Raw genomic sequence first — 18,657 nt, forward strand, 5'->3', positions numbered from 1 at the left:
AACGTCACAGAAAAAGAACCAATAGAAGAATGTCGAATTCGGAGTAACACGTCATTCTAGTAAAGTGCAGAAGCCGGGTTGACAGGGAGTGATCCCACCGCCGACGTCTTTCTGTCCACTTCTTCCGTCTGTTTCCACCTCCAGATGCTCTAAGTTGTCTTCAATACAGCATTCTGTGTCTTCGCTGTCTTCCCCTGAAGTTAACTTGATATAAAAAGGTAGGAGCTCCGCTTAATTTCTATATGGAGTAAGTCGTCCATTTTTTAGCTTCCATTTAAGTGACAGGAAGTGGGGAAAATGCTACTTTCAGTTAGCATATTCGACCTGCTGTGTAAGATGTTTGAGTTTTATAGCAGCGAGGACGAGGTTTGAGTGTAAAACCGTGAATAAAAATACACTGTTTGGCTAAATGTGGACAGTACATTCAGAATATTAGTTTTATTCAATATATTCCGTGTTAGTAGATACATGGTAGTTTTGGCATATTTGAYTATGTAGCTCGTGTCTTCATTAATAATGATACGTGGCTACTAGTTTGGATTACTGATTTGGTGTTATTTGAATATTTACACCATGTATGGATAGTTACACCAGGGACACCTCTGTGTTCCTGTTAGTGAAAATCATGATTTAAGAAACAAAATCTTTAATCCACGACTTTAATGTTGCTTTGAGTTTTGATTGTTACTTTGACATACATTTATGTTTACTGACAAATCGAGAATGATTTTAATGTAGAGTTCCTTAGTCCATTGAACACTTCAGAAAAGTTCCTACAAAAAATTCAAATAGGGTGTTAATGGATAGTTTGATAGTTTTAATCAATGCATATGCGAGACACATCTCATGTTTCTTAGTGTTACCGAAAACAAATAGTCTTTTTCTGGGGTTTTTTTCCCTTTGTATTTGAATAGTTATGTGTGAACTGTGAACTTTTGAACAGATGGAACAAATTGCAAAAAGATGTCATCTATGGCTTTTGACCAGCTGACGTGTAATCTAGGATTTCACAGAACAAAGTTTCTGATGTTATCTCGGTGCCACAATCATTTCGCTATTTAAAGAAAAGAAATTATTATTGGTGGTGTTTTGTCTCAATTTTTTTTTTAACATATTCCAAATAAAACAATCAGAACAATACTAAGTTTTACAATCTTACTTTACATCTTCAATGTGATTTTGATTTATCCATACACTCCCATGCTTTTTCTTTTTAGTAATAGTCAGGCAATTAAAAGACATAAGATCCAACAAACATAGACAAATGTGACAGACGAGTTGGGGAATCTGACAAAGTCCTACTTTATTGAAACAAGCCCAATGTAAACCACCTGATCAAATATCAGATGGTGAGAAGGAAACTCTATTATTAGTCCATGGGGAAATTACTGAAGAATGGAGAAAAACGTATTTCAAAGGAAAGAGTAACGTCATTCACCTGCAGATGTAGTTTGATTAACATTCTGAATTAAAATAGAAGGAAATGGATGAATAACTGCAAAAGTAACATGATGGTGAGGGGAAAAAAGTTTATTAAAGTCAAAAATAAAACCAAGAGGTAACACAAATTAAAAGTCAATTTAATTTATGTTGGTGAAAACATGTCAGACATTACTGACGTAAAATAATTTAGTCTGACAAAAATGGTTGGACATTTTGACCGAGGTGCTTCTCCTCTAAACCTTGCAGAAATGTTTCTATTCAGCCCGTCAAATATGTTGCCTTTACAGTGAAAGAAACTGTCACATTATGCTGATGTTGCACATGTCCGACAACCTTGTGACCAAAGTCTGCAGTAGTGGTGTGCGTCTCAGAGCAGAGGCATTAGGTGACAGATGAGAACTGAATCATTTAGCATTTAAACACACTTCCATGGTGAAGCTTTCCTCAGCAGCTCTCTGTATTTCTATCAGAATTGAAATCACGTCACAGCCAAGCTGAGCAGATTGTGGCACAGAAGTGGAAGTGGGGCACAACAAACCACCACATAATAAATACAGGTGAACACATTTCAGAGCTCTAACGGAAAAACCAAACTGGTTCCGATCACAGTAACTCACTCAGAGCCCTGCGCAGCACGATGACTCACAGAGCAGTTTCATGGACCTCTGCTATGGAGAAAGTTTTCTGTGGCAGAACAAACAAAAGTAATTGAGAGCGATATTTATTAACGTGCGTCGGACCCGCTTTGTTTAATCCTTAAACCCGCTTTGTCATATCCAAAACATCCAAAGGTATTAATGTTTTTATTAAATGGCTGCTGAGCAGGGCTGTATCCAGGAAGTTTTTAAAGAGGGCTAACTGGGGGGCCGTTGGGATCACCAAAATAAAAACCCAGGCAGAAGGCAGACCTGCAATAGTGACAAATATTGCGCTCACTACGTGAAGGTGGTTCAGTATATTTATCTGAGCAAAACATATATTACCATGATGTAATAAATGTTTTGGAAAAAAAATGTTTTTAAGTTTTTCTTTTTTTAGAAACTTTGACTAACGGTTTTGTATCTACTATGTTTAATGTAGTGTAAAATATGCAAATGTTACAAAGTACAATACCCTCAATTAAATACAAATCTGAGTCACACGAGTAAATTGTCTTATTTGTTTGAAAAATGTCTGGTGTGAGACACTACCACACTCACGTTTTCATGAACGCTAATTTAATGTTATTAGATGTTGTTTGTATTATTAGACGTTTAAACACTCAGGCAAATGCTAAACGAAAACACGTTTGTATTCTGTTGTTCATTGTTTTTTTTTTGTACAGTCACAGTATTTTTAGCATATCAAAGAAAATATCTTTTGCTCTTAATCTGATTTTAGTCCTTCATGATTACGTTTCTAATCTTTCCCTGCAAAGGAAGAATTTGACCTCTAGTAACTCTGAGGGAGGATATCCAGCTGTAACCAAGGGATGCTTTGCTAAAGGCGTCACTCATATTTCACTACCGCGCAACAACAAAAGCAAAGCGTATACAAATGGTAATCAAAAGTTTGGACACGCCTGTTCATTTACGCTAGGGTTCCTCTGCTCTCTTCTCTCTCCCCGTCATCAAAACCAGTCAAGCAGGTTCGCCAAAGGCGCTTTGTGCGTCACGCTTTCCAGGTTCCGTGTCTTATTTTAGCCTCAGACGGGGACGACTCACCTGTATTTAAAGCAGACCTTCCCTGGAGTTGGTCACACAGAACCACGTTTGTAGCAACGGAGTTTTTGACTGACCTGAGATACTTGGAGCACACTAGGCTCTTTTTGCTGGACTGATCTGTTCAGTTTGGGGTAATTCGACATCTTTTTTTCTGCTGTAGCTCGAAGATGTCGACCTACCAGGAGTTCATTCAACAAAACGAGGATAGAGATGGGGTGCGATTCAGCTGGAACCTCTGGCCCTCCAGTCGTCTGGAGGCCACCAGGCTGGTGGTCCCCGTCTCCTGCCTCTTCACGCCTCTCAAAGAGCGGCCCAACCTGCCACCTGTCCAGTACGAGCCGGTCATGTGCAGCCGGGCCAACTGCAAAGCTGTCCTCAACCCGCTGTGGTAAGTTTCACCCAAATTGGTTTCAAATCAGTGCAGTCTTGTAGTCTATTTATTCCTACTACATGCATGCTTTATGTGTGTTGTCAGCCGGGCTTTATTTATAGAGCTGTTTGAATCCACAATGAGGATAACACTTTACAAAAGCTAAAAATGTTTGGCACCAAGGAAACTAACAAGAAGAAATCTGTAAGGAAGACAAAAGTAGAAGGATAAATAAGAAAAAATGGGGTGGGGGGATAATATTTGGTACAAAATGTTTTTAATCACATTAATCTAGAGGAATGTTGTCTTCTAATTTGGCAAGTTGGTTGTTTGAAATCGTTTAAGCCTGCTTGTTATCCATTTTTATTCGTGTAGTGAATTTAAAGGGGGGAAAAGTACTTTAATTTCCAAATTCTCAGCTCACATTGTATAAATACCAGGTGTGATGTGGAAAAATCTCAATTCTTGTCTTGTTTGTTTCATGGACAGCCACATTTTGTCTCAAGACTACAAAAAACAATGTATTTTTCTCTTGCAGTCAAGTCGACTTCAAAGCCAAAATCTGGGCATGCAACTTCTGTTTCCAGAGGAACCCTGTGAGTACCAAACATGTGCAACATATTTCAGCCCTGATGCTTTTTAATTGATACGCCGACCTTGTGTCACGGCATGCATGAGCTCCGTAGCTTAATGTCGCTTTTCCACATTCCTGCATTAGGCTGGTCAAGCTGACTATTTCTGCCTCTTTGTGTGTTTGCAGTTCCCTCCCTCTTACGCAGGCATATCAGAGGTGAACCAGCCAGCCGAGCTCATGCCACAGTTCTCCACCATCGAGTACATAGTTCAGGTAAATTCTTAATACGTGTATGCACTCTGACCTCGCCCAGTTCTGCAGGCCTGCCATGCAAAAGAGAGATAATGGCGATGCATAAAAGCCACTGGGTTTGGTCTTTCGCTCCAGGACATCTTTGTTCTGACACATCGCTAGGTGGAATGAAAATTCAACAGTTGTATAGCTAGCTGCAACATCATGAATTAAACTGTAATCATGAATTATTGACAGAGGTTTCATCACATTTACTGTGTTATGGTATACAATAGAATGTAAGTGGTGTTACTTATTGTTCTGTCTACGTCGTCTTTAGTCAGACTGGTGTTTAACCTTCCTACTTTCCGTCTACCTCTCAGCGCGGACCCTCGGCCCCGCTCATATTTCTGTATGTTGTGGACACATGCTTGGAAGAAGAGGACCTCCAGGCCCTGAAGGAGTCCCTCCAGATGTCCCTGAGTCTGCTGCCCCCAAATGCCCTGGTGGGCCTCATCACTTTCGGCCGCATGGTCCAGGTGCACGAGTTGACATGCGAGGGGATTGCCAAGAGCTACGTCTTTAGGGGCACCAAGGACCTCACCTCCAAACAGATCCAGGTAGGTTCAGATTACTTTAACGAATAAAGGATGTATCGGTAATTCATATATTTTTCTCTAAAATAGCGGGTATTCATCCTGACATGATCTCTCAGATTGGTTTGGTAATGTGTGGTTTTAATTTCAGGAGATGCTTGGGCTGACGAAGCAAGCAGCACCGGGACAGCAAGGTCGCCCCGTGGCTCCTCAGGAGGCTGCTGCCTCATGCAGGTACGAAGGACAACACCGGTTCTCTGTTACTAATCACTATCAGCTGCCTTCCACCACACCTGGCTGTTTGTTGTTTTGATTCGGTTCTAAGAACTTTTTCTTTTTCCCCGTCTAGGTTCCTGCAGCCAGTCCACCGAGTCGACATGAACCTGACCGACTTGCTGGGAGAACTCCAGAGGGACCCCTGGCCTGTCCCTCAGGGGAAACGGCCGCTGCGCTCCACCGGCGTCGCGCTGTCTGTTGCTGTCGGCCTCCTTGAGGTAAAAAAAACAAACCACTATAGTACAATAACGGGTTCCACGAATGTCGATGGTTTAGACATGGTGCGCAGTGAGCCTCTCTGAGAAAGCCACATCACGTCTTCCTGCATATTTACTCTCTGCAGCAGCAGCATGTTTGCATTGCAGCCCGTTGGCCGCTCCCTCTCAGCGCTTTGCCCTTTCCCTCCACCGATATTATCCTCTCTTTTCTCCTTCTAATAATCTGTGCTGTTATGTAACTACTAGTACAAGAGAACGTTCACCCGACTGCACCTTTCCCCACCCAGTGGGAGAATTTTGGTGCTTTTAATCATTTTAGATGCTCTGATCGGACTAGAGGACTAAGCTGTCTGTACAAAGCAGAGCCACAGAACACCGTGTAAATGTTTTGTGTAACTAAGGACTGAATGTCTTTCTGTAATTGAATCACCATTTAATTTAGTTTTTATCAAAGTAGGTTCTTGTTGCTATATTTGTGTCTAGATGGCTCTTTTCCAAACGTTTCATAATGCTCTGGACGTCCCCGGACTTTGCACTTTGGATTTGTCTGCTGGTTGTCAAGTTCGGTCTTTGCTAATGTAGATTCACACCCTAAGAGTTTATGTGAAGTTTTTATGTGGCGTGCATATCTTATTCCATACAACTCTCTCCGTTAGACATGGCTCTTTCAGTGGAAAATTTTGAGTTTTTTTGTTTTGTTTGGGGTGTTTTTTGCTAAATATCAATCATATTAGTAAAAATAAGAAACAAGGCTGAAAAATTTTTTTTTTAATTTTGTGTTTGTAAAACCTGAGATGAAACACAACTCAAGTGAAGCCCAAATGCTTCTTTGTCTTTCTCTCAGGGGGCTTTCCCAAACACAGGGGCTCGTGTGATGCTGTTCATCGGGGGGCCGCCCACCCAGGGACCCGGCATGGTGGTGGGAGACGAACTGAAAACCCCCATCCGCTCCTGGCACGACATCCAGAAAGACAACGCACGGCATCTGAAGAAAGCAACCAAGGTGATGCATTTAGGAAACCTCTGATATGTTCAGGAACAGTGAATTAAAATGATTATTTATTTACTGATCTTTTGTTCCCACAGTACTATGAAGCTTTGGCCAACCGCTCAGCTGTGAACGGACACAGTATCGACATCTACGCATGCGCTCTGGACCAGACGGGCCTTCTGGAGATGAAGTGCTTATCTAATCTCACAGGGTACGTCTGAACTGACTGTGTTTCATTTGAGGGTACAGGATTAGTTTGGTCAGTCCTTTTTTTTTTTTCCATTATAGTTCAGTTTCCTTTGTTGATGTGTTGGTAAAATAGCACATATCCACGCTACCTGACATTAATCAGAGATATAGTAAGAGGGAAAGATGGGCATCACCAAAATGACTAAATTAAAGCCAAAATGACTACAAAGCAAAAATAAATCTGCAATAAGTAGATAATTTTCCATCAATGCTTTAGTAAAAATTTTGTAACCAGTTTTTATGTATTTCAGGGGTCACATTGTGATGGGGGACTCCTTCAATACATCCCTGTTTAAGCAAACCTTCCAGAGAGTCTTCAACAAAGACTACAATGGAGATTTCCGGATGGCGTTCGGAGGAAACCTGGAGGTCAAGGTAAATCGGTTCACTTAAAATACGACAAATATTACTCGTATAGTTTCATGTACCAGACGTTGAAATCTGTCCCGTTGTTCGTCTTTGTAGACATCCAGAGAGCTGAAGGTCTGCGGGGCCATCGGGCCGTGTGTTTCACTGCACTCAAAGGGTCCTTCTGTTTCGGAGAATGTGAGTCGCCGCCCCAGATTGAACTGTGGGACTCGGATTCCTTAGCCTCGCGTAGGTAATCTGAGACTCTCAATGCTCTGGAATTCACCACAGCCTGTTTTCTGTTTCACAGGAGATGGGCATTGGAGGCACAAACCAGTGGAAGCTGTGCAGTCTCGACCCCTCCACTACTTTGGGTGTTTACTTTGAAGTTGTGAATCAGGTAAAAAATATATATATATATATTTTATTTGTTTTAGCTTTTTAGCTTTCCAGGATTGGAGTGCATATCAATCACTTGAAATAAGAGAGCATCTGTGATCCAGGATAATGGCTTTTTTTGTTTAAGTTTGCAGACAATTCCTTGTTGTTTTCCTTGCTGTGAAACGACTTGTGCACAAGAGGACTGATTGTGTTCTGTGTTTGTGTAGCACAATGCACCGGTGCCACAGGGCGGTCGAGGGGCGGTCCAGTTCGTAACCCAGTACCAGCACTCCAACACGCAGAGGAGGATACGGGTCACCACCATCGCCAGGAAGTAAGACTCTTATTTTGCTGTTCAAGTTCTGTCCTAAATCTGGACTTTATTGTCAGTTCGATATGTTCCTGACAAACCAGTTTCTCTCACTGGAAAAATGTTGACGAGGAATTAATTAAATAAAGGAATGCACACTAGAATGAAGGTTGTCCTCACTAGAGATGTTTTGCATGCTTGCTGTTTAGTTCGTCCGTGAAAACATGTAAACTATGTGCGTCATCACGTCGCGCCCACACTCACCTGTGGTTTTCTTTTTGTCCTGCATTCTTCCTCTACCACGCATCCTCCCTCTTCTTTCTTCGTGGACTGTTGCAGTTGGGCGGACGCCCAGTCTCAGATTCAGCACATCGAGTCCTCGTTCGACCAAGAAGCGGCCGCCGTGCTCATGGCTCGCCTGGGCGTCTTCAGGGCCGAGTCAGAGGAGGGCCCAGACGTTCTCAGGTGGCTCGACAGGCAGCTTATCCGCCTGGTGAGTTGGAAACAAATTCAGGAACTTTTGATTTTCTTTTTGTTTTTGGAATATTGTTTATGTGAAATATTTCAATTCGGTTTTAAATTTAAATAATAAACAATACATTTAGGTAGGAAACCTCTAAAATATTTGGATTTTACCGGACAAGTCTATTTGACTTTAGAGGAGTAAAAGTGATGTTAGAAATTATTTATTACAGATCATATGATGTGAATCATAATTAAACGCTTTGCTTCCTGTCATGTTTTCAGTGTCAGAAGTTTGGCCAGTTCAACAAGGATGATCCAACGTCCTTCAGACTGTCTGAGTCCCTGTCCCTCTACCCACAGGTAAACCTGCCACGCAGTGGAAATGCAACACAAAACTGCAGCTTCATCATTGTGAAAATGATGTCTTCCTTGGTGTCAATCATTTAGCTAGCAGCTGGTCTGAGAGGGATCAAGACATTAAACTATCTGTTAGCAACTTTTAAACAACTGAACTCACCAAATCCTCAGAGTTTTATGCAAGCACCATTTTATGAACCTTTAGACCAACATCAGGTTTGCTTTGGGCGTCTGTTTAGACAGAGGGAGGATAAAGTGCACTAGTAACGATCTTTCTGTGTGACACGTGTATTGCAAAAGGAAGATTGTTGTGGTCAGAGTTACTGCGTGATATAAAAGATTCTTTTTTTTTTTCTTTTTTTCTTTGACTCCGACTGAAAATGCCTCCAGTTTCCTCGCATTTCTTTGGCAAGAAAAAAATCCCTTGACCTGTCTGTAAACAACTAATCAAAATAAACATGACAACAGGTTCAAGGTTAATAAAAAGCATTTCCATCAAGTCTCGTTCCTTTAGTCTCTCCTCAGATTACCTGATTAACTAATCTGGCCAACTAATCAGTACGAATGCTAAATTAAGATACTAAGAACTATTTACTGGACTTCATATAACACAAAAACAAATTCTTACTTGCAATAAGACCAGAGAGTCCTTAAAGTCTTAAATTCACTAAAGTAACATTGGTCTTGGCAGAACTATTTAATCTTATAGATTAGGTTTTTTATATTTCATATTTCCTCGCTAGCTAGCTTTCTCACATCTTAAATGTGAAGCCTGCAGAAACCCTGTTGACTATCCCTATATTTAGAATACAACGTAAAAGGCCTTCAATTAGTATTTAGGAATTTTTATTAAAGGTTATTTTAGGATATTTTTCTCACTTATGTTTTTTTCTCCCTTGTTGCTCTTACAGTTCATGTTCCACCTCCGGAGGTCACCGTTCCTCCAGGTGTTCAACAACAGCCCCGATGAGTCGTCCTACTACAGGCACCACTTTGTCAGGCAGGACCTGACCCAGTCCCTGATTATGATCCAGCCCATCCTCTACTCCTACTCCTTCCACGGGCCACCAGAGGTCAGCCTCACTCCCTTCATACTGTCATCCGTTTCATACCGTCTGTTCAGCTGGTGTCAAAGTGTCTTCACGGCCAAGCGTTGTAAAGCTCAGTTTGGTTTTGTTTTTTCTCAGCCTGTGCTCCTGGACAGCAGCAGCATCCTGCCGGATCGAATCCTGCTGATGGACACCTTCTTCCAGCTGGTTATCTACCACGGAGAGGTGAGGCAGGACGCAGCAGAAATCTAGTTTGTCTGCATCAGAATGCTTCATTCTGAACTTTTTATTGTTGTTTTAAAATCTGGATAAATAAAAAAAAGCATGGGTAATTAATTATTTTTTTTCCAATGTGATTTCAGACTATTGCTCAGTGGAGAAAGGCAGGCTACCAGGAAATGCCAGAGTATGAGAACTTTAAGCAGCTGCTTCAGGCTCCTCTGGATGACGCTCAGGAGATCCTGCAGACCCGCTTCCCCATGCCTCGCTACGTCGACACTGAACATGGAGGCTCACAGGCGCGATTCCTGCTGTCCAAAGTCAACCCGTCGCAAACGCACAACAACCTCTATGCCTGGGGACAGGTACACGCTTTCTCATTCATAGTACTTGACCTTTTCTTTTTCTGCCACTTTTCCATAGAGGGCAGATTTGTTGTTGCCCTGTTGACAGTTTCTTCATCTGTATGGGGTTTCTTTTCCCATATAAAATCCTCATGAAATACATTTAAATCACGGACACCATTGTACGGTGCCGTAGTCCAGATTGAGATTGTTCCACCGTCCTGCAGAGCCGCTGTAGTCACAGATAAAATCTTCTGCAAGACTTGAATGAAACAAATCAACCAAAAATCCCCCAGATTTCCTGTCTAAAATGCAGGCCTACTACATCAGAAGTCTCCAACACAGTTCTTGGATTATTTAACCTTTTATTTGAGACTTGGAAGATTAAAATCTATAATCGGCATTAAACTCCTTACTTCCTGCATCAAGAGGAAGGGGTGAACCCTTAACCTGTTGTTGAAACTGCTGAAACGCAAAGTGTAGGATTATCAACAGATTGAGGTCTGAGTGCTACAAACGTATCATTGGATCAGTTCTGTTATGAAACGATCTATTTGTAAATAAACAATGAATGTTAATTATGTTTTGTTTTTCTGTATCTGTAGGAGACAGGAGCACCAATCCTGACTGATGATGTCAGCCTGCAGGTCTTCATGGACCATTTAAAGAAACTGGCTGTTTCCAGCTCTGCATAGACATCTTGTCAAGGCACAAAATAAACAAAAAATGGAATATGACCATCAGCTACCAGGATCCATTAACATTTCTAATGTTTCTTTATTATTATTATTTTCTTTTTTCAAAGAAGCCAACCTTTAACGTCTGTGTGTCTCTGTCTTGACTTGTTACTTTTAATAAGAGGAGCAACAGAAAAGGGTCGCTGACTGCGAATTCCTGCAAATATTACGTGTCGAGTTATTTTCAACTTATTTATGAGGAATGGTTCTTCTCTGTACGGAAACGAGACTCTGTGAAACATTTTTGCTAATTCCACATCTGTAATATACCTGTTCTTAACTTTGACATGCAGAGTGATTAGACTAATTTGTTCTCTTGTGTATTTGCTGCATCAGACGGGGGTTAAAGCTGCTGTTAAAATTATGCCTGTACATGTATGCATCTGCTTTGTTCATAGCTTGAGATTAAATGTGTAGAATGTTTTTCAGAAAAATAAATTATAGCAGAATATCCAATGCTCGCCGAAAAACCAAAAACCTGTTTGTTTGCCTGATGAGTTGACACCCACGGTTTGTTCAAAATCTGTCCTGTCAGATTTGGGAGGCTCTTCGGGGATTATACCTCTTGACTGTTTCCAAGGAATTTCCATCCCTGCGTAATGAGGATCCGTGTTCCCAGTAATGGAAGTCAATCCCAGGAGCTCAGCTGACTGTTTCCAATGACGACCATTCATCTGTTTTTGACTGATTGTATAAGACGTTACCATAGTTTCATCCCGACCCGCTGACCATCTGGTATTTTGCACCCAGTGACTGTCCAAGGCGTCTTTGTAATGAAACTGTAAAGACTGAGAGCTGAAACCCTTTCAGGATTCTTCACAGGCCTTCGCAGTTTTTGCGTTTTCCTCTCATAGCACTAGAAAGCTACAGTGCTGATCAGACGTTTACATTCAACTCGACAATCAAATTTGAGCATTTATTGATGCATTCAAACCATCCTTTTCCCCCACCCCCAAACTGGACTGAAAATACAACTATTCCAAAGAATTTAGAAAAAATGTATACAATTGTTTTTGATGCTTTTCCTCAAATCCTTCACTCCTTCCAATGTTGTTAAATTTGTCCACTGAAACTGGTGTGCTAGCATCCTGCACATTATATTGGTGAGAGTTTCTGGATTGTCCCCTAATATCCTGAACCATTCCCTTTCATCTGAGGTCACAGTTTGGACAGAATGATCCCAAATATACATCGACACCAGACAAACTAAAATGCCTTGTGGAGAAAAGTTATGGTCAGAGGACACAAAGATTGAGATATCTGGCCAAATTGATTGGTAAAAACTGAAGGCTATGTTTACATCTTTTAATGTCGCGACCAGATTATCAACTAGGTTGTTTTCTTTTTTTATTCGAAAAATTAGCGAATCTGCCCTGTCAGATTTGGGAGGCAAAAACTAAAACAGGAATTGTTTAGTTTGATTTGATCTCAGACAGAGAGGGAGAAACTAATGTCTTTTTATACTGTGAATATCTAATTTCAGCTCTGACTCCACTTTACAATCATGCATGCAACAGAAAAAGCAAAAAAAAGAAAACCCACAAGTGACAGGGGAGCTCTGCTGACGTTTTCCTGCCGTAAATAATCAAATGCCAGGCATCTGTCAGGATATGTGTGAGAAACGGCTTTACTCTGTCGGGTATTAGTGGAAATGCGAAGGATTGCGTGAGCAAAATAAAAGAGATGCATATAGCGTGTTGTCACAACACTAGGTGACATGTCCTCTGTGCAGATTGGAGGCAACAGCTATCCCCAAACAATCGCCCCCCCCCCTCTCTTCCCCCTACAACCCCATCATTCATCACCGCAGATGTAAAGACACACGACCACAATGATAAAACCACTCAGTCAACATCTACTGTCACTGTAAGCTGATTTTAGAGCAGACAGTATGATTTCGAGGATCAGTGAATAGCAGATTACAAAGACTAATCCTAAGGGGCAACGTGTTAAGAGGAAAATTCTACTCTTATCAGCTTTGAGCAGAAGTTGCCCCTAAAATACAAATGAAGTCCGTGTCTTTCACGAGCCCAGAGTTTGATGCGCCTCACTCTGAGGCTGCACACACTTTTGAGGTACCGAAGGGGAAAGCAAGCGACGCACTGCGACAGCAATTAATCTCCCCTGACATCGATACTCATGCACAACGCAGAAAACCCGGGATAAGTTTGTGCACTTTTCAATTTGCAGCCGAGCCGCTGCAGGGGATTTGAGGCCCCACCGCACATGGATATGATGTGATCTCATGGAAGAGGAAATAAATGCACCGTTGTTTAATCTCTGCATTTACATGCTTGGCCTTCTTCATGCATGTCAAAGCTACGGCTTCGCGTGCTTAGAGATTTAGAAACGTTAAACTTTCCATCTTTCTCTCTCTCTCTCTCTCTCTCTCTCTGAGTTCCAGACTTAGGCAAAGCTGCAAGGAAATGTGTCATCACTTTATCAACTAAAAAAAAAGAAAAGAAAAGAAATCTAAGGGATCAGTTGAAATCCAACAGCCAAAGAAATCTATTTTGGGTTCTGGCGTCAACTTACGTAAGATTTCAGTGTGAAATATGTTGCTCTTTTTATCTAAATGATCAGATGGTGCTATTAATAGTGTGATTCTGTTTTTAGTGCGAGAGGTTAAACTGTTGAAACGCAAGTAGCTTTACAACAGTCTAATTTTGTTTTCACACTGAACTGAATGCAAAAGAGTGTCTGAAGTGCCACAATGCAATCAAGTGTGAGCCAATAAAAATATACATGGCTATGTAAATAAAAGTGGAAGTGAATATATTACATGAATTAAATATACTCAATATGAAGAATTTAATAACTGAATGACAAATATGTCATTTATTAAATGCAGAAAGTACTAATGTGGAAAATATAGGTGCTATTTTGAATTAACTGCAGGTAAATAAAAATTAATAAAACATATCGCAAAACATATAAAACAGATCTGTGCAAAAAAGATTTAAAAAGTCAAGTTCATACTTTTATGGCCAAAAAAAACCTTTTCAAACACTCATTCTTCTGGAAGCAAAGTTTCTGTGAAGCCTTTAGGGTCCCCCCCCCCCAAAAAAAAAAAACTAACTTTGTGAATGTAAAAAGTATAATCTAGAAAAGAAATATCTATGTCAATCTTAATCTTCATTTTTGAAGCTTTAGCCAATAAAACACTTGATTTATAATCTGCACTTTTYCTCCCCTTTTTACTGCTTCGAAATCATTACTGAATGCGTTCCTCTGCTGTGTCTGTGACGCGTGTGTGACGCCTCTTTATCTGGTTTCCTTTTCTTTTACAGGATCAGTGAGCGCGTCCACGTCTATTACACCACACTGCGGGAAACGACTTCAACTGTGTCAACCGAAGAGCTGGGATTAACTTCCTGTTATTGCCAGAAACCCAGGAGACAACCTTTGACCACCCACATGGACGTCATAAGCGGTGTTTATGAGACAGCCGCCAAGTCAAGTCATTGGTCTTCCAGCGTGCTGCTGATATGGCATAAGGCTCTTGTCAGCTGGTGGCAGCGACTACTGGGTCACTTAAAGAGACAAACTATCTCTTGAAGTAGCAGAGTCCATGACCTAACTGCTTTAGTAGGTCTGAAACATACCGATTCATAGAGTGCCTTCCAAACTTCATAGCACCCCTGGTAAAGATCTATTAAATACCACGATATTTATTGTTGTGACATAATTACACRCTAAAAWGTTTGTAATAGTCACTGGTTCCCCTTTTGTTTAYACTTTGTACATTGACAATGGGAGAGCCTTATCCAATTGGGAATTTTCATTGACTACACATAGAAAAGACAACATGGCTTTGTGTGAACGACGTGAGACTGTGGTCGCAAGGTCAAAGGTCGATAATGTCCAAAGAAAAATGCCTGTTTAAGTCTAAATGTGAATAAGAGGTGGATTTGAGAGTCTGACTGTCAGCGTCTTGGTTTAGGCTGAATTTGGGCGTATTTATTTCAAAAGATATTTATGGAATTAAAAAAAAAAGACGAAAACAGGCAAACCTTAGATAACCAGAAATYGATCTCCGTCTACGTGCATATTTGGGGGGGCTTGTTCTTCTTCCGTAACATTTCACAACATTGCTGCACACAGAGAGTGAAATCTTTGGTCGATCCTCTTWTAGTCCTGGTTTCTCTTTCATACTGTCTTCTCTGCAGTCCAGCCCACRGGCTAAAGCATTCAGCTCTGGAAACTGAGAGAAAGGTTGATTTTTTTTATTTGAGCAGATGTTAGTGAACATCATCCCACTAAAAGACCTGATGACGACCTGTTAATGTTTACTGGCAGAGATCAGCAGGTTTTTACTTCAAAGAGTTTATTATGTCACCACTACTAATAAGAGACCCAGAGCMTCACAGATCCCACACCATACCTAGAGTGAGCCTGAGGCTCTTTTCCGCATATTCATTCTTTTGTTACGCAGTAAATCAGCATGGAGTGCTAGCTGCAAAATTTTTAAGTAAAATCTTTAAAATAGCTAAATAAATAATACATAAAGCAATCTCTGTCTGATTTGCAAGTTTTGTGTTATTGAGCCCCATTTAAAATACTTGCATCAGTATATATATATATATTACCCTTTAAAATTTTTGTCGGTTTTCATATTTTTGTTTTCCAAGAGGTGAAGATATTTTTGCTGACAATAATAGAAGATGATTTTCAATTGAWAGATTTTTGTAAGGGTTARTAGAGAACCCCAAGTTATTCATWACCCCATTGAATTTAGGTTTAACGTTGTCTTTTACTTCTACAAACATGCTTCCAGACAGTGTCCCAACTTGAATGTGAAAGACAAATTGTGAAGGAAGCTAAAGGTTAGAATGACGACGAGGAGGCCTTGGCGGCCTGGAGCGCGTCACTGAAGATAAATAGTCAGAATACTTGTGGAAACATGCAAGAGGCTGATCTGCAAGTGTCTGAAAGGCTTGACTAATGTAATGCCTATTTGTCWTTATTTTTCTGCAATTATATTCTTATGTTGTCTTATTCTCCYTTGGAAGATATGTCATTTCCATTCAGAATTAAATTTAATTCCTAAATGGAAWATATATATATATCTTCTAATGGTCATGACTAATTTTAGGTTTAACTGTATTTATTTGGTGACATTTGTTGCTGGTATGAAAGGTTTGACTAATGTAATGCCTATTATATTAATACGTTTATACTCATGGGAGTGCATTAGTAAAAATCTGCCAGTATCACTAGCGGCTTGTTCTTCAGTACCTTAGCTGACAGCCCTGACCTGATTTATGAGTTCTCATCGAGGCGTTGAAGCAAGAATTAGCCTCKGGGGTTAAAGATGTTGGCATACCACTGAGGTAACTCGCATGTTGGACCTGTCTGACGACCCAGTTTATATCGGGGTTACAAATACCAGCTTAAATGATTTCTATCTTCACCTTTTGGTGCCGCAGAGTTCACGCTGAAAATCAGCAGGTCTCCTCGAGTTTAGCCTGCGGGAAACAGACGGACACTGCCCAGATTCTCCCGCCGAACGACGGAGCACACGGGTCAGCTTCTCCGAAAATACTCAGAAATTAAGCTCAGTTCAAGGAGAAAAAGTTGAAACGCTTTCTGTTGGGGGATTTAAAAAATAATTAGTGTGCAAGGACATTTAATAGTTTTAGTTAATGCCACAGAGTCATGAGAGCGGACTGCTTACGCACACTCTTGCACATTGTATAATCAGGAATCACTGAAAAGTCAAAGTGTAGCATTTTTAATTTGGTCTTGCTGAGTGTTATATTTTAATTCACAGCGAATACCTGCTTCAGATTCATTTCCCTTAAGCCTTTCTCCTCCCTTATCTTCCTCCTCCTTATCTTCTCCCTCTGTCCTGGTCCATCTTTCTCTGGCCGGATTCTAATTTCCCTTCATTCTTGTCGGTTTGGGATTATGCTGATGTTATCTATAGGCAAACACACATCTGCCCTGGGATTAATTACCACCGACTATTGTGCTCATGATTACATTCAGTTTGAAAGAACTGGATGGACGTCTCCCACCAGTGTTACAAGTTTTGACTCCTTTATTTAAAAAAAAAAAAAAAAAAGTAAAGACAAAAATCACACATCACCAACATTCATGAGAAAATATTTTTCCCACTACACATTTTTCTGTTTTTGCTTCTTTTTTCCCGCCACACATTAAAATGTCATATTACCAAGTAAATGTTTATGTAAATCAATGATTAACAAAGATTAAGAAGGGGGAAGGCAAAAATCTGTTTTCAAGKGATGATTTTATTTGATATGATAACAAATCTATCCAAACCAGTCTGGACATGTTGAATCACGTGTTCACGCAAACCTGAAGTTTCCAACTTTTGTTAAAAGAGGCCAAAGAGGGTGAAAGGCCGTTTCATTTTTCKTGGCCTCAGATCTAATAGTTTTATTTCACCGAGCACCTTGAGTGGCACCATCATGTTGTGGAAATGCTTTTCAAAAGAATGACACGGGAGGCTGGTCCGGATTGATGGGAAGATGAATGGCCGTTCACATGGTAACCCAGGAAACAAAACCTGTTCAAGAATAGAAAAAAAACAAAAAAAACTGCGCTTTTGGAGACGGTTCACCATCCAGCGGGACAATGKCATRGACCTTGTAGTTGTAGTGAAATGCTTAGAAACAAAGTATATCCATGTGTTAGAATGGCCAAGTCAAAGCCCAGACCTACCCAGACTGATTTTGTAATCAGTGGCAAGCCTTTCTAATATGACTCAGCTTGAACTTTTTTTGGGGAAAAGGAATAGGGAAGAAAAATCAGTAGAGCATAAATCCAGATAAAGCTCAAAAGTCTTGCTGCTATAATGGCATCTAAAGGTGGCGTTGCAAAAACCATTTAACATTTCCACTTTGTGATTAAGAAGAAAAAAAACAACAACTTCTGTTATTACTCATTACATGGACAACTTTCATAAAATAAAAATGGAACCATGTCTTGTGGTTCGGTTGTATCTATTCTCGCTCTGATAATCGCCTGCATTTGGCAAGCAGATTGTGATGGATTGAGGGAGAGGAAGGTCCTAATGACAGCGGCAGCCAGAGGAGAGCACGAGGAGAAAATCCCACACTGATGCAAACGAGCATCAAATCCTCTGACAACGTGACGTCCGAGCAGGCTCGTGGTGAAACGCGTGTGAATTAGGTGGAAATGAGTCACTTCGTCTCCTGTCCGAGCTCCTTGTTGGAGATGTAGCCTGTCCGTGGACAGTATTTAGTAACTTTTCGGGTGTCCGATGGGACCCTCTTCTCACCTGGCGCGCTCGTGCGTCTCTTCCACGTCGCACCCATGAACTTCTGGGTCCTGCGCGCGCCGCTGACGCTGCTGAGGCTCGTGCATCCTTCACGAGGACAATGAAGACGAGGACCCTCCTGTCGGTCAGCCTGAACTTCTTCGCCCTGTTGTTCGCCATCACTGCCTTCATCACCACTTACTGGTGCGTGGGGACGCAGCGGGTGCCCAAGCCCAAATGYAGCAAGCTGCGGACGCACCAGTGCATAGACTACGGAGTGAATGAAACGGACCCCAACAAGGTGGTGTACAGCTGGGAGACCGGGGATGACAGGTTCCTGTTCCGACAGTTTCACACCGGCATTTGGTACTCATGCGAGGAGAACATCCACGATGAAAGTAAGAGCAGGTCTGTGTGTGGGGCTGCGTGGACGTTGACTAAATCACTCCGGCGTGATAAAGAAAACCGAGTTTGATTCTGGAAAGCTGAAAAGTAATTCAGAATGCATACTTTTATATCTTCAGTCATGTCATAATTTTACGTGTTT

The 18,657-nt window shown here is 41.1% G+C and overlaps 2 protein-coding genes across 2 annotated transcripts in view; both read left to right on the forward strand.

Moving 5' to 3' along the window:
• Positions 1 to 45: 45 nt before the first annotated feature.
• sec23b (SEC23 homolog B, coat complex II component) lies at positions 46 to 11,319 on the forward strand. The gene is made up of 19 exons (XM_008409299.2): positions 46 to 218; positions 3,307 to 3,534; positions 4,055 to 4,112; positions 4,277 to 4,363; positions 4,705 to 4,941; positions 5,069 to 5,151; positions 5,267 to 5,411; positions 6,256 to 6,414; positions 6,498 to 6,613; positions 6,903 to 7,026; positions 7,117 to 7,197; positions 7,310 to 7,399; positions 7,608 to 7,714; positions 8,030 to 8,183; positions 8,438 to 8,515; positions 9,424 to 9,585; positions 9,700 to 9,786; positions 9,924 to 10,145; positions 10,730 to 11,319. The coding sequence occupies exons 2-19, from the start codon at positions 3,314 to 3,316 to the stop codon at positions 10,817 to 10,819; spliced, it is 2,301 nt and encodes a 766-aa protein (XP_008407521.1). The 5' UTR covers positions 46 to 218; positions 3,307 to 3,313; the 3' UTR covers positions 10,820 to 11,319.
• A 6,010-nt stretch (positions 11,320 to 17,329) lies between these two features.
• LOC103464886 (germ cell-specific gene 1-like protein) overlaps positions 17,330 to 18,657 on the forward strand; it is a 9,416-nt gene continuing 8,088 nt past the window's right edge. The window contains exon 1 of the mRNA XM_008409279.2: positions 17,330 to 18,508. Coding sequence (XP_008407501.1) covers positions 18,232 to 18,508 — 277 coding nt within the window. The 5' untranslated portion in view covers positions 17,330 to 18,231. The remainder of the gene's footprint in view (positions 18,509 to 18,657) is intronic.

Source organism: Poecilia reticulata, linkage group LG1, assembly GCF_000633615.1.
Source record: "Poecilia reticulata strain Guanapo linkage group LG1, Guppy_female_1.0+MT, whole genome shotgun sequence".
Taxonomy (NCBI): domain Eukaryota; kingdom Metazoa; phylum Chordata; class Actinopteri; order Cyprinodontiformes; family Poeciliidae; genus Poecilia; species Poecilia reticulata.